The sequence below is a fragment of the Coregonus clupeaformis genome, chromosome 35, assembly GCF_020615455.1.
Source record: "Coregonus clupeaformis isolate EN_2021a chromosome 35, ASM2061545v1, whole genome shotgun sequence".
Lineage (NCBI taxonomy): Eukaryota > Metazoa > Chordata > Actinopteri > Salmoniformes > Salmonidae > Coregonus > Coregonus clupeaformis.
The window spans coordinates 23,198,302-23,209,914 of NC_059226.1; the positions used below are offsets into that span (position 1 = coordinate 23,198,302).

The 11,613-nt window shown below is 44.9% G+C and overlaps 1 protein-coding gene across 6 annotated transcripts in view; it reads left to right on the forward strand.

The window, feature by feature from the left end:
- LOC121551281 (SUN domain-containing protein 1) overlaps positions 1–11,562 on the forward strand; it is a 46,158-nt gene extending 34,596 nt beyond the window's left edge. For 5 of the 6 annotated variants that reach the window (XM_045210942.1, XM_045210941.1, XM_045210935.1 and 2 more), the window contains 15 exons: positions 814–930; positions 1,888–2,019; positions 2,223–2,316; positions 2,882–2,940; positions 3,383–3,555; positions 3,782–4,087; positions 4,465–4,557; positions 5,123–5,190; positions 5,689–5,833; positions 6,375–6,701; positions 7,196–7,280; positions 8,456–8,571; positions 9,055–9,222; positions 9,394–9,486; positions 9,695–11,562. In XM_045210942.1, coding sequence (XP_045066877.1) covers positions 814–930; positions 1,888–2,019; positions 2,223–2,316; positions 2,882–2,940; positions 3,383–3,555; positions 3,782–4,087; positions 4,465–4,557; positions 5,123–5,190; positions 5,689–5,833; positions 6,375–6,701; positions 7,196–7,280; positions 8,456–8,571; positions 9,055–9,222; positions 9,394–9,486; positions 9,695–9,811 — 2,093 coding nt within the window. In that variant the 3' untranslated portion in view covers positions 9,812–11,562. The remainder of the gene's footprint in view (positions 1–813; positions 931–1,887; positions 2,020–2,222; positions 2,317–2,881; positions 2,941–3,382; positions 3,556–3,781; positions 4,088–4,464; positions 4,558–5,122; positions 5,191–5,688; positions 5,834–6,374; positions 6,702–7,195; positions 7,281–8,455; positions 8,572–9,054; positions 9,223–9,393; positions 9,487–9,694) is intronic. The other variant, XM_045210936.1, reaches the window with a different exon arrangement.
- Positions 11,563–11,613: the final 51 nt, after the last annotated feature.

Consider the following 11,613-nt stretch of genomic DNA (forward strand, 5'->3'; position numbering starts at 1 on the left):
AAAAAAATATATATATATTTTTTGAAGATATTGTCAGTTGGATATGCTCTCCTCAAGGTTTTGTAGATATTCCCTATCATATGAGCATCCCTTTCAGACTCCCTCAAGGTTGCTCTGATGTCCAAAAGATTTCAAATCAAAATTTCATGATATGTAACTTTTACATTGGTCAGTCCAAAATTACTTTTTAATTCTGTCATGGAAATAAATGTATTTCCTATTACCAAGTCATTTACGGTTTCTATGCCTTTAGTTTTCCATGTGGAAATCGATGAATTCTGAAAATCCAAGGATTATTCCATAAGGTTGTGTTTCTAGGGAGTGATATTGGTTATTTTGGTAAAATACGTTTAATTTTCTTCCGTATCGTTATAGTGTTCTTAACTATGAAGTTGTTAATGTTCTTAGCTTTATCCTTTGGAAATAGACACCTAAAAAGATTCTGGGGATGAGCGTGCGCATCTTCAATATGTAACCATTGTTCCTATTTAGTGAATTCAACTATATGTCGCAAGTAAAAGCCTTGGGTAGCGAGTTAAAACCACCCTCAGACTTAGGAAGATGTAAAACGTTCCTTTTTGTTCTATGAATTTTATTTGAATGATTTTACATTGCATACATTATTTAGAACTTTCAATTGACTTCTGATTTGTTAAGTTACATCCATTTTTGCTTCTGAGTTGCGTTGATGTTTATTGCGCTGACATATTGTCATTTCATTTTACATAATTTTTCATTCATTCATTTGTTTGTGTTTTCTTTGTTTTCTTTTCCTTCTTGTCTGCCATCCATCTGTCATGTGGTCTGCCTCAGGTGACGACTGTAAAGGGAAGCAGCACCTGGAGACCCACACACTGGTCCACAGTCACACACAGACCTCCAGGACTCACCGTCTACTGGGGGCTCTGCGGACCCTTATAGCTTACACAGGTTAACCCCCTTCCTCCTCCTCCTGGTTTCCTTCCTTCCTGACGCAATAAACATGCAGGTTAACCCCCTTCCTCCTCCTCCTGGTTTCCTTCCTTCCTGACGCAATAAACATGCAGGTTAACCCCCTTCCTCCTCCTCCTGGTTTCCTTCCTTCCTGACGCAATAAACATGCAGGTTAACCCCCTTCCTCCTCTCCCTGGCTTCCTTCCTTAATAACCTAATATACATATAGGTTAACCCCCTTCCTCCTCCTCCTGGTTTCCTTCCTTAATAACCTAATACACATTCAGGTTAGCCCCCTGCCTCCTCTCCCTGGCTGTCTTCCTTACTGACCTAATACACATACATCAGAGTCCTATTCATTGGTGCAAACCGTAGCAAAAAATTTCTGCAACAGAATCTAAAATCAAGCATTTCTTATTGGACAAGTTCAGGTAGTCCCTCCCTGACTCAGTTAGTTTGATTCTGTTTGGTGCCTAATGAATACGACCCTGCTAATATTGACTCGTTGCTTTATAAACCTTGCACACATAGACTTTTCATGGAATCTCTCATTGACATCAATGCAAATTATATACAAACTGTGTGTGGGGAAATAATAATCCTTTCCGCTACTGGTCCAGGACCTGTTTTGTTGCACAGCTGATAGTGGCTGAGGTCAGGAATAGGCACCAGAGAGCTGATCTGAAATCAGTTGTGAACTGAAGCCTCAGTCCTTTTAATTGTCCTAATGCCCAGCATTTGTTATTACCATGTCATTACCACTCTATTTAACTAATTGAATCACTACGATGTTGTTTTTTATTTTACCAGATTAGTCTCCTTGACGTTGAGATAAAATATATACATATATTTTTAAGAGAGACCTGGCCAAAATAGCAGCACATAAAGTTTCATACAAAGACCCTTTTCTAATGAAAGTTCCAACGTTGTGTGTGTTTGTTTTGACCCTTCCAGGGCACTGTCTACTCCAGCCAGCTTACTATGTAGTGAGGGCAGGCCGGGCTCTGGGGTCAGCAGTGGGGTCAGCAGTACAGTCAGTGGCTCAGAGACTCCTGGCAGTGCTGTGGCTAGTCCTGGCATCTCCAGGTTAGTTACTCTCTGTTGCATCCACCCTCTCTTCATCATCAGTATTTAGTTGTTTAATCAGTTGCTCTTTCTTATATCATACACACTACGTTACAGTAACGATCCCCCCCTCGCGCTATCTCGCTCTCTCTCTCTCCCCCCCTCTCTCTCGCTCTTTCTCTTTCTCCCCCTCTCTCTCTCTCTCCCCCACCCCCTCCCCCCAGGTAAAGCAGCCAGAGGGCTGTTGTGGTGTCTGGGGACAGGCTGGTACCAGCTGGTGTCTCTCATGTCTCTGTTCAATGTCTTCTTCCTGACCCGGTGAGAGCCTGCGCTACTGTATCTAACTATGTGACCTTAGACCCCTGTAGTTCTCAGAAATATGTAGATGACTTTTATTGACCTACTATTGTCCTTTGTTATCAAAGGTTGTAGATTTAACTGTGGCTGTGACTTGTTTGTTATTGGACAAGTTTAAATTGTACCTCCCTGTTTCAGTCTGTTTTATTCTGTTTGGTGCCTACTGACCCTGTTATCATTGTGCATGTTTGATACATATTTAGGACCGTTCTTATGCAGGCTCTGTCTAACACAATAATTCTTAATTAGATTGAACTATATTTTGGTTATATTTAGGCATATGGCATTTCTTCAGATGAAATGTCATAATGAAAACAAAGGGCCAGGGTAGATGGGTTCTGTCAGTTAGATGCACATGAGAGATATGATTATGATTGAATTATTTAGTCAACTTTTAAATATTACATTTTGATTCAATTATTTCTCATCTGACGAAGGAAAGGTTACAGTGTCTTATCAGGTTATGTTTTACGGTGTATGTGTGTGCGTATCTCAGGTGTGTTTTGCTCACTGTGGTGTCTTTCAGGTGCCTGCCCAGAATGTGGAAGCTTCTTCTCTTCCTCCTTCCCATCCTGCTACTCCTGTGTGAGTAACGGTGTGCTCACCTGACGTAACCTACTTAACACACACACAGGCCGATCTGTCAGCTGTGTAGCACCAGAGCTGTTAACCAGCCCCCCAGAGCTTGCTCTAAATCCAGCCCCAGATCTAGGTCACTCTTACTGGGCACACAGCTACAGAACCAGCCCTCTCTGTGGAACAACTCGCTTACACTTTTACACACTGTACATTCTACACTAACAGTCTACACAGAAAAGCACTGACTTGCATTCATAAACCCACAAGCTACTATCAAATCCACAAATTCATGCATAAACACCAAAAAAACTAAAACAATACAAGCCTAAGAAACAACAGGTGCTATACCAATAAAGCTTTCACTGCATTCACAGTAAAGACAGGCCGGTTGTTGCAAACTGTAGCTCCTGTTGATTAATTTCCCTGTTTCTCTCTCCTCTCCTCTCAGGGTTTTGGTTCTGGGGTCCGTCCAGTTTCCTCTGCTACCTTCCAGCCATAAACCTGACAGAGTGGCGCTCCAGAGTGGTGTCCCCCTTCACCCTCTCATCATCTACCCTGATCCCCACGCCCACCACACCCCTGGAGCAGACCCCCCCAGCACCCCCCGGCCCACAGGCACAGGTAAGAGAGGAGCTCACCTGAGAAGCCTGAGGGTGTCTCTCACAGAGTGGGGGGGAACTTTGTGTCTGTATTGTGTGAATATGGTAATTCATGACATACATCTGCCTCATGAATGTTGGACTAAAACAAGCTTTCTTGTTCTCTTTCCCACTCTCCTAACCTCTCACTACACTTCTCTGCCTCAACCTGTCTCCCCTTCTCTCCCCGTGTCCCTCCTTTATTTCAGTCTCTCCCCTATCTCCCCCTACAGCCAGTCCTTCCCCCCATAGTCACTGTGGACACAGAGAGCCTGGAGCGTCTGGAGCGGGTGGAGCATGGTCTGGCCCTGCTGTTGGAGCGGGTGCAGCGGGGGGACCAGAGGCAGGAGCAGCGTCACGGAGACACCCTGGCCCAGTACACCCTCCTGAGGGAGCAGCTGGACAGCCAGACAGACAGGGACAGCCTGGGTCTCTGGGTCTCTGGCCTGCTGGAGCACAGGATCACCCTGCTGAGAGGAGAGCTGGAGCAGCAGGAGGCCTCACACAGGGCACAGGTAGGGGTGGCTTTCAGGGTTGGGGAAAGGGACTGGGGCTGGACACCAAAGGTGTTGATAGGACTGGGACTTGTAGTTATAAATGGGGTTGGGGCTTGGTGGCAGGAATGGGGTTGGGGCTTGTTGGCAGGGCTGAGCAGAGGGTTGAGCTTCAACATTTGAATTGATAACTATGTTCAGATTAGTGGTTTTTATGTAGGGTCAGATTTCAGTCCGTTCTACTTAGTAAGCATTCCAAACTGACCCCTATTACTTATTACTGAGTTCTTCTGGGTGACCTTTTCTTTTCCCATCCCTCCCTCCTCTCTTTCTCTCCCTCCTCCCTATCTCCTCCCTCCCTTTCTCTCCTCCCTCCCTCCTCCCTCTCTCCTGTGCAGACTGAGGAGCAGAGGGTTCAGCAGCAGCAGAGTCAGGAGATACGGCTAGCTGAGCTGGAGGTGCTGCTGCAGGTCCTGGCTTCTAAAACTGAGGTAACACTATACCACATTACCTACATATCCCAATACATACAGGACCAGTTACATGTCATGAAATTTGAGACTGAGGAAATGGTCTATGGGAAATGCACACCAGACTATGAATTAAACCCTGTGAGATCAAATGAATACATCCAGGACCATAGGTTACCTCCACAGCTCATCTGAACACACACCACTAGATCTTAGCAGGCTAACAGCTAAGCTTGAGGTACAGTCTCACACGCTTATTACTGACTGACACATACAAGACCCACGCATCACATTACCCACCCATAGGAATACATACAGGAACATTCCGGTTCTGGCAGCTGATCTGAATAAGCACCAGTCCATACATACGTCCCCTCAGGCAGTTAATTTGAATACATACAGTATGACACACACTCATACAAGTCTAGTCGTCTGATACACAGGAGTCAGCATGTCCCTGTCCATTTAGGTTAATTGTGATGACATACATGCCCGTGCTGAAAGTGTTCACGCCAACACGTGCTGTATGTAGCTTATTGGTCATTTATATTACAGTACTGTACATTTGAATGAGGTTGTATTTCAGGCGGTGCAACAGAAACAGCAACCAGAGAAGGAGACAACCAGACCTGCCTCTGTCCCTGTCCCTGTCAGGTAGGTTCACTGTCACTGGGTTAACCTCCGTAGATTATATAGTGCAGGACTTTTCTACGGTTTACAACTGCTCTCCATTTCATTGTGAAAGAAACTCTTGCACACTGATTCTCCTCATTTGCCCCACAATGTTTTAATGGATCACCAAAACAAATGTTTAAACCCAGTGAAGGTCTTATGACTGAAACATTGGTCTAAGTGGTCCATTATTAGATCAAACAATAGAGACAGTGTATTGGAGTTAGTTTTTTTACAGCATGCAGGGTTGCAGAATCTTCGTCAGTTTCTCAAAATTCCCAGGTTTTCCAGAAATGCCGGTTAGAAGATTCCTGGAATCAGGAGGGAAAAGCAAGAAGTCTGGAAATCTAACCTGGATTTCTGGAAAACGGGGGATTTTTGGGAAAGTTAGACGAATTTTGCAAACCTAAGCAAGTGTAATAGAGACTCTCTCTCTTTCTCTCTCTTGCTTTCTCTTTCTCTCTCTTTTCTCCCCCTCAGTGTGGGTGTGGACCAGGAGGCCCATGATGCTTTGCTGGCGGAGGTGCAGAGGCTGGAGGCGGAGTTGGGTCGGATCAGGGGCGACCTGCAGGGGGTGATGGGATGTCAGGGGAAATGTGAGCAGCTGGACACAATCCAGGAAACGGTGAGAATGAAAGACAACTGTCTGTTTACTGCTTTTAGTGTTTACTATACCTAGTGCTGATATAGCTAGTCTTTATTATAGTAGTTGTACATTACCTTTGCAATATAATGCAATTCTTCCAAATGACAGCCTGTACTGTACTGTGCTGTTATTGAACTGAACTTATAAACTGGGTGGTTCGAGCCTTGAATGCTGATTGGCTGACAGCCGTGGTATATCAGACCGTATACCACAGGAATGACAAAACATTTATTTTTACTGCTCTAATTACATTGGTAACCAGTTTATAATAGCAATAAGGCACCTCGGGGGGGGGGGGGTTTGTGGTATATGGCCAATATACCACGGCTAAGGTCTGTATCCAGGCACTCCGTGTTGCGTGCGGCCTAAGAACAGCCCTTAGCCGTGGTATATTGGCCATATACCACACCCCCTCGGGCCTTATTGCTTAATTATACATGAGGGTATATGTATTCTGCAGTTACAGCCCCTTACACATTGTCTGTCTCACCTCTCCCTCTCTCTCACCTCTCCCTCCCAGGTGTCTACCCAGGTGTCAGCCCAGGTGAGGCGGAAGCTGCGGGCCCTGTTCTACGGCTCTGACGACCAGGCCCACCAGGGAGAACCAGACATCCCCGAGGGTCTCCTCCAGTGGCTGTCGTCGCGCTACGTGAGCGGGGCCGACCTGCAGGCCCTCCTGGCCTCCCTGGAGCTCAGCATCCTGAGGAACGTGTCTCTGCAGCTGGAACAGAGCAGGGCCGAGGCCCACACGGAAGCTGAGGCCAGGGCTGCAGTCATCACCACCCAGACCCAGTCTATTACACAGAGTGTCCAACATACCACTGTGGGCGAGGGACTGTCTGAGGAGGTACAACACGCACTCCACTATAGGGACTCTTTGTTGTTGTTAACCCAGTGCTACACGCTCTCATCAGAGGAACAACTTTATTATCATGCTTTATTTCATGAAGATGGACCGGTTTCCTGGACCCAGGTTCTCCATAGAGCATGCTTTTGACTTCACGGTCCGTATCCACAAAGTGTCTCAGAGTAGGAGTGCTGATCTAAGATCTGACCATATAACCTTATTCATTATGATCTAAAAGGCAAAACTGATCCTAGATCATTCAGCACTAATACTCTGATACTCTGCTTTGTGAATAGTGGACCAGGAGTAGGTTTAATTTGGGTCTTGGAAACCATCTCCTTCCTATATGATGTACTTTCACTATATGATGACTGTTAGGTGGTCATTGTCAATGAGACTAGGAGTCGTGTGTGAAGTTGCACAGCAGAGTCTCTGCAAAAGGTATCCCACCATACACACATCTTAACCCCCGTCCCTGCCACTCTCTCCCCCAGCAAGTGCAGCTGATCGTCCAGAATGCCCTGAAACTCTACTCCCAGGATCGGACGGGCCTAGTGGACTACGCCCTGGAGTCTGGAGGTAAAGAGAGGCCTCTCACTCTGTTTACATTAACAGAACCACCCTGTGGGTTAGGGCCAGCCTGTTGTCATGTCCATGAACAGAACCACCCTGTGGGTTAGAAGCAGCTTGTTGACATGTCCATGAACAGAACCACCCTGTGGGTTAGAGCCAGCCTGTTGACATGTCCATGAACAGAACCACCCTGTGGGTTAGAGCCAGCCTGTTGACATGTCCATGAACAGAACCACCCTGTGGGTTAGAGCCAGCCTGTTGACATATCCATGAACAGAACCACCCTGTGGGTTAGAACCAGCCTGTTGACATGTCCATGAACAGAACCACCCTGTGGGTTAGAGCCAGCTCCATGATGGTGGTTCAATGGGAAGGATTAGCCTAGCTGTTAGCCTAGCGTTACATAACTATACAGCAGCCAGCCCCGAGGGTGCATCCCAAATGGCACCCTATTCCCTATATAGTGCCCTACTATAAAGGGAATAGGGTGCCTACTTTTGACCAGGACAAAAGTAGTGCACTATAAAGGGAATAGGGTGCCAGGTCAAAAGTAGTGCAATAAGGGAATAGTGTGCCATTTCAGTATGAATGGTACTGTATATGAGTAGTGAAGAGGGTAGTAGGGCTTTAGAGGCCAAAGCTCAGGTTGTCTGTCTCCATGGACAACAAGCCTGTCTGTCATACTAATGGCCTGTATGGATTGGACAGGCACAGGGGGATCCATTAGATACACCACAGATCAGATTAGTAGCCAGATGAACTGAGTGGTCTGTGACGTTTGTCTGTGTGTTGTATTTTGATGTGTGTGTGTGTTAGTATTATATCATGGATGTTGTGTGTTTCATTGCATTATCCCTGTGTATGGTCAGATGGCTTTTCAATACAGTTTCCCCACCCCAGAGTTGTGGTTCAGGCATTAGGATTTCTAACTCATATAAACATTTGGGCCTAAGATCGAATAAGAATGTCTTTCTTTCCCCCATTCTTTCATTCGTTGATTGATTAATTAATTGATTGGTTGATAAAAAATATGAAGATCCACTTATTCCCAGAAGATAACACTTATAAACCTTAAGACTTGTATTTCCAATGTGGTCTTCTTCTTGGGTAGAAATAGAAAGGACACTGTTGTGGTTGAACTGTGGTTCTGATGTAACGTGGTCATGTGTCTGTGCGGTCAGGTGGTAGCATCCTAAGTACGCGCTGCTCGGAGACGTACGAGACCAAGACGGCCCTCATGAGTCTGTTCAGCGTGCCCCTCTGGTACTTCTCCCAGTCACCCCGCGTTGCCATCCAGGTGAGCTCTCCATTTCAAACGTTCAGAAGCTTTATTGTTCCGGTCACAAAGGCAGTGTACAAATAAAAACACATTCCAACAATAGCTGCAATCCAGGAATAACTGCTGAGCTGCTTAGAAGACACTGATTCAATAAAGATATTCTTCAAAGATGCTTTCATTTTCAACACCACCAGGGGACATTGTTTCCTCTTAATCAGTGTTTTTATTTGTAGATAACAGCAAATGTTGAAAAGTGTTATTTCAACAATTACTTCATTAGTCAAGTACATTTGAACAGGACAGGGATTATCTTGTTGAGACTGATTAGAAGACATTTATCAGTGATTCTAACATGTCTTACTATCTCTCTCTCCCTCCCTCCGCCCATCGTCTTTTCTCCAACTCTTCCTCCTTCCTTCCTTCCTTCCTTCCTTCCTTCCTTCCTTCCTTCCTTCCTTCCTTCCTTCCTTCCTTCCTTCCTTCCTTCCTTCCTTCCTTCAGCCTGATGTGTATCCAGGGAACTGCTGGGCGTTTAAAGGTTCTCATGGTTACCTGGTCATCCGGTTGTCCCTAAGGATCCTCCCCACAGCCTTCTGTCTGGAGCACATCCCCAAGGCCCTGTCCCCTACCAGCAACATCGCCAGCGCCCCGCGCAACTTCACAGTATACGTAAGACACACACATGCCTACCTACTGGCAATATCAGCAACTACATGGAACGCCTTCTATTGGTCAGGTGCTATCTATGGTCTCAGCGTCAGTAGTGTTTAGACTGGTACTCTCACTGCTCAGCCTCAATCTCCTGCCTGACATCACTGACTGGTTTCTGTGTGTTTTCAGGGTCTGGATGATGAGTATCAGGAGGAGGGAAAGCTGTTGGGTCAATACACCTACCAGGAGAACGGAGACTCAATGCAGAACTTCCCTGTCATGGTAAACACAAGAAATGACATCAATTTCTACACACTCATGTGCATGTGCCAACAAACACACACAAAAACCTCTCACCATCCTACATACAACCACTGACCTCTGACCTCTCTCTGGCTCTTTTTTTACTTTGTCAAAAATCGTTGTAAAAATCAGATACTTTGAGATCCAATACTTATCACTCCTTACTATGTCTCTTCCTTCCCTCCAGGAGAAGAACGACAGGGCCTTCCAGATCATCGAGGTGCGGGTGCTGACCAACTGGGGTCACCCCGAGTACACCTGCCTCTACCGCTTCAGAGTCCATGGAGAACCACGCATCCAGTGAGGGAGGATGGCAGCAATTTGAACTGCCAGTCAACAGAGACATACATATCATCCTATCTGTATATAGTACTGGACATATTTTCTAAATGGAGGGGGCTGGGAAAAACGAGACATTTTTTATATAGACGAGGAACTTCAGAAGTGTCGGGATGGGTGTTTGATTTATGATAGAATGTGTCCAAGGGGGAGTTTTTGTTTTACTCAGTACTGAAATGATAAAAGAATGAAAGAATGAACTGTAATGAAACGTCAGGGAATGTGAAAGAGAAGAGAAGAGTGAAGGTGGAAGAAGCTCGGTCCCAGTCCCCCCTCCTTAAACCTGCTCTTGCACTGAATTAGCCCTCCAGGTCAAAACCCTTTGGTTTTTGGAGGAGCATTTTCCTCTGCCCCTCTCACACAACCACAGGAGTCTGTGACCTCGAGATGGAAACAGATTACACACATCTTTTTTTATTTCCTTACACATCATGTCTGTTTTGGTTGGTGTTTTAATCATGTTTTATTTTGAATTGGATGTTTCTTTGGTGACCCCTTGTGGATTCTGATTGATTTTCAGAATCAAAGCCACAGAACTGGGCCTAAATGACACTGTATAGGCCTCTCTCTCTTCTCTTGATCCAAATCGACTTCTCTCTGCTGCTGTTGGCTGGTCAGTCTGCAGGGCCAGCTAATGTGGTCAGTGGACACTCGCAAGACACAGACAGGACTGCTACCGTTCTCTGGAATCAACAACACTACCCATTCGCAATGATTTTATGCATCCACACAGCCATCAAAACTAAGCTCTATCTCTCTCCTATAGAAAATGTTTCACACATGGACAGGCTTTTAATGAGATGATACATGTATCTCAAGTTAACATTTGGCCCTAAAGCTCTGTGGAGTCCAGACAGGAGAGTGTTAACGAGAATGAGACTGACAGCTAATGGTTTGGCTTCTTCTAGGGCAGAGAGCCAATGGTTTGGCTGCTCCTTGCACAGTCATTATAACATCCTCTACTAGGGCTTCTACTCCGGGAAATGTCTAAACGGGATCCTTGGGATGTCCCAACTCTGCCGTCACCCCATTGAAGTTGAGGTTAGGGTTAGGGTTAGGTAAGGGGTATGGTTAAGGTTAAAATAGACATCCCAAGGATCCCGAATAGCATATAATCCCTTCTACTCCCTGCAGGAATGTAATCTGTATATTTCATTGTTAATAGTTGGTCCTTTTAAAAATCGGATTTTATCAGTGTTGCTTTATGAAAAAAGGGTACACCTTGTCATTATTGTTCATATTTCTATTATTATTGTTATTACCCGTTGTACGTGTAATTATGTTTGACTTTTACAATATTTGTTGAAAATAATGACAAATGATGCCTGTTACAGCTTGTAAATGAAATGTGTGTTGCACAAGTCCTCACAATCTGTGGGGAAAAAATAGGTGGGGTAGCTATACATTTGTTTTTTTGTGTGGACCGGCAAGTCTAAATGTACAGAAAATTATTTCATGATCCTATTTATTTTAAAGATAATTAGTTACTGCAAGATAGGACTTGGTGCAATGTGTTTTTATCAAAAAGCTTTTCAGTGCATTTTGGAAACATCTTGGGACAGTACAGATTTGTTTTTCAATAAATATTTTTTGGTTTTGTCGCCGCTGTCATCCTGAGATAGCTAAACCGCATTTGGAATATATTCCTAAAGAATTACATTTCGAGAGCTTTTGATGCATGTGATATTTTACCTAATAAAGACTATTGTTTTTTTATTTAAAAGCTTCATTATTTGGGGTCACATCTGGGTTGATGAGTCAAGGTTA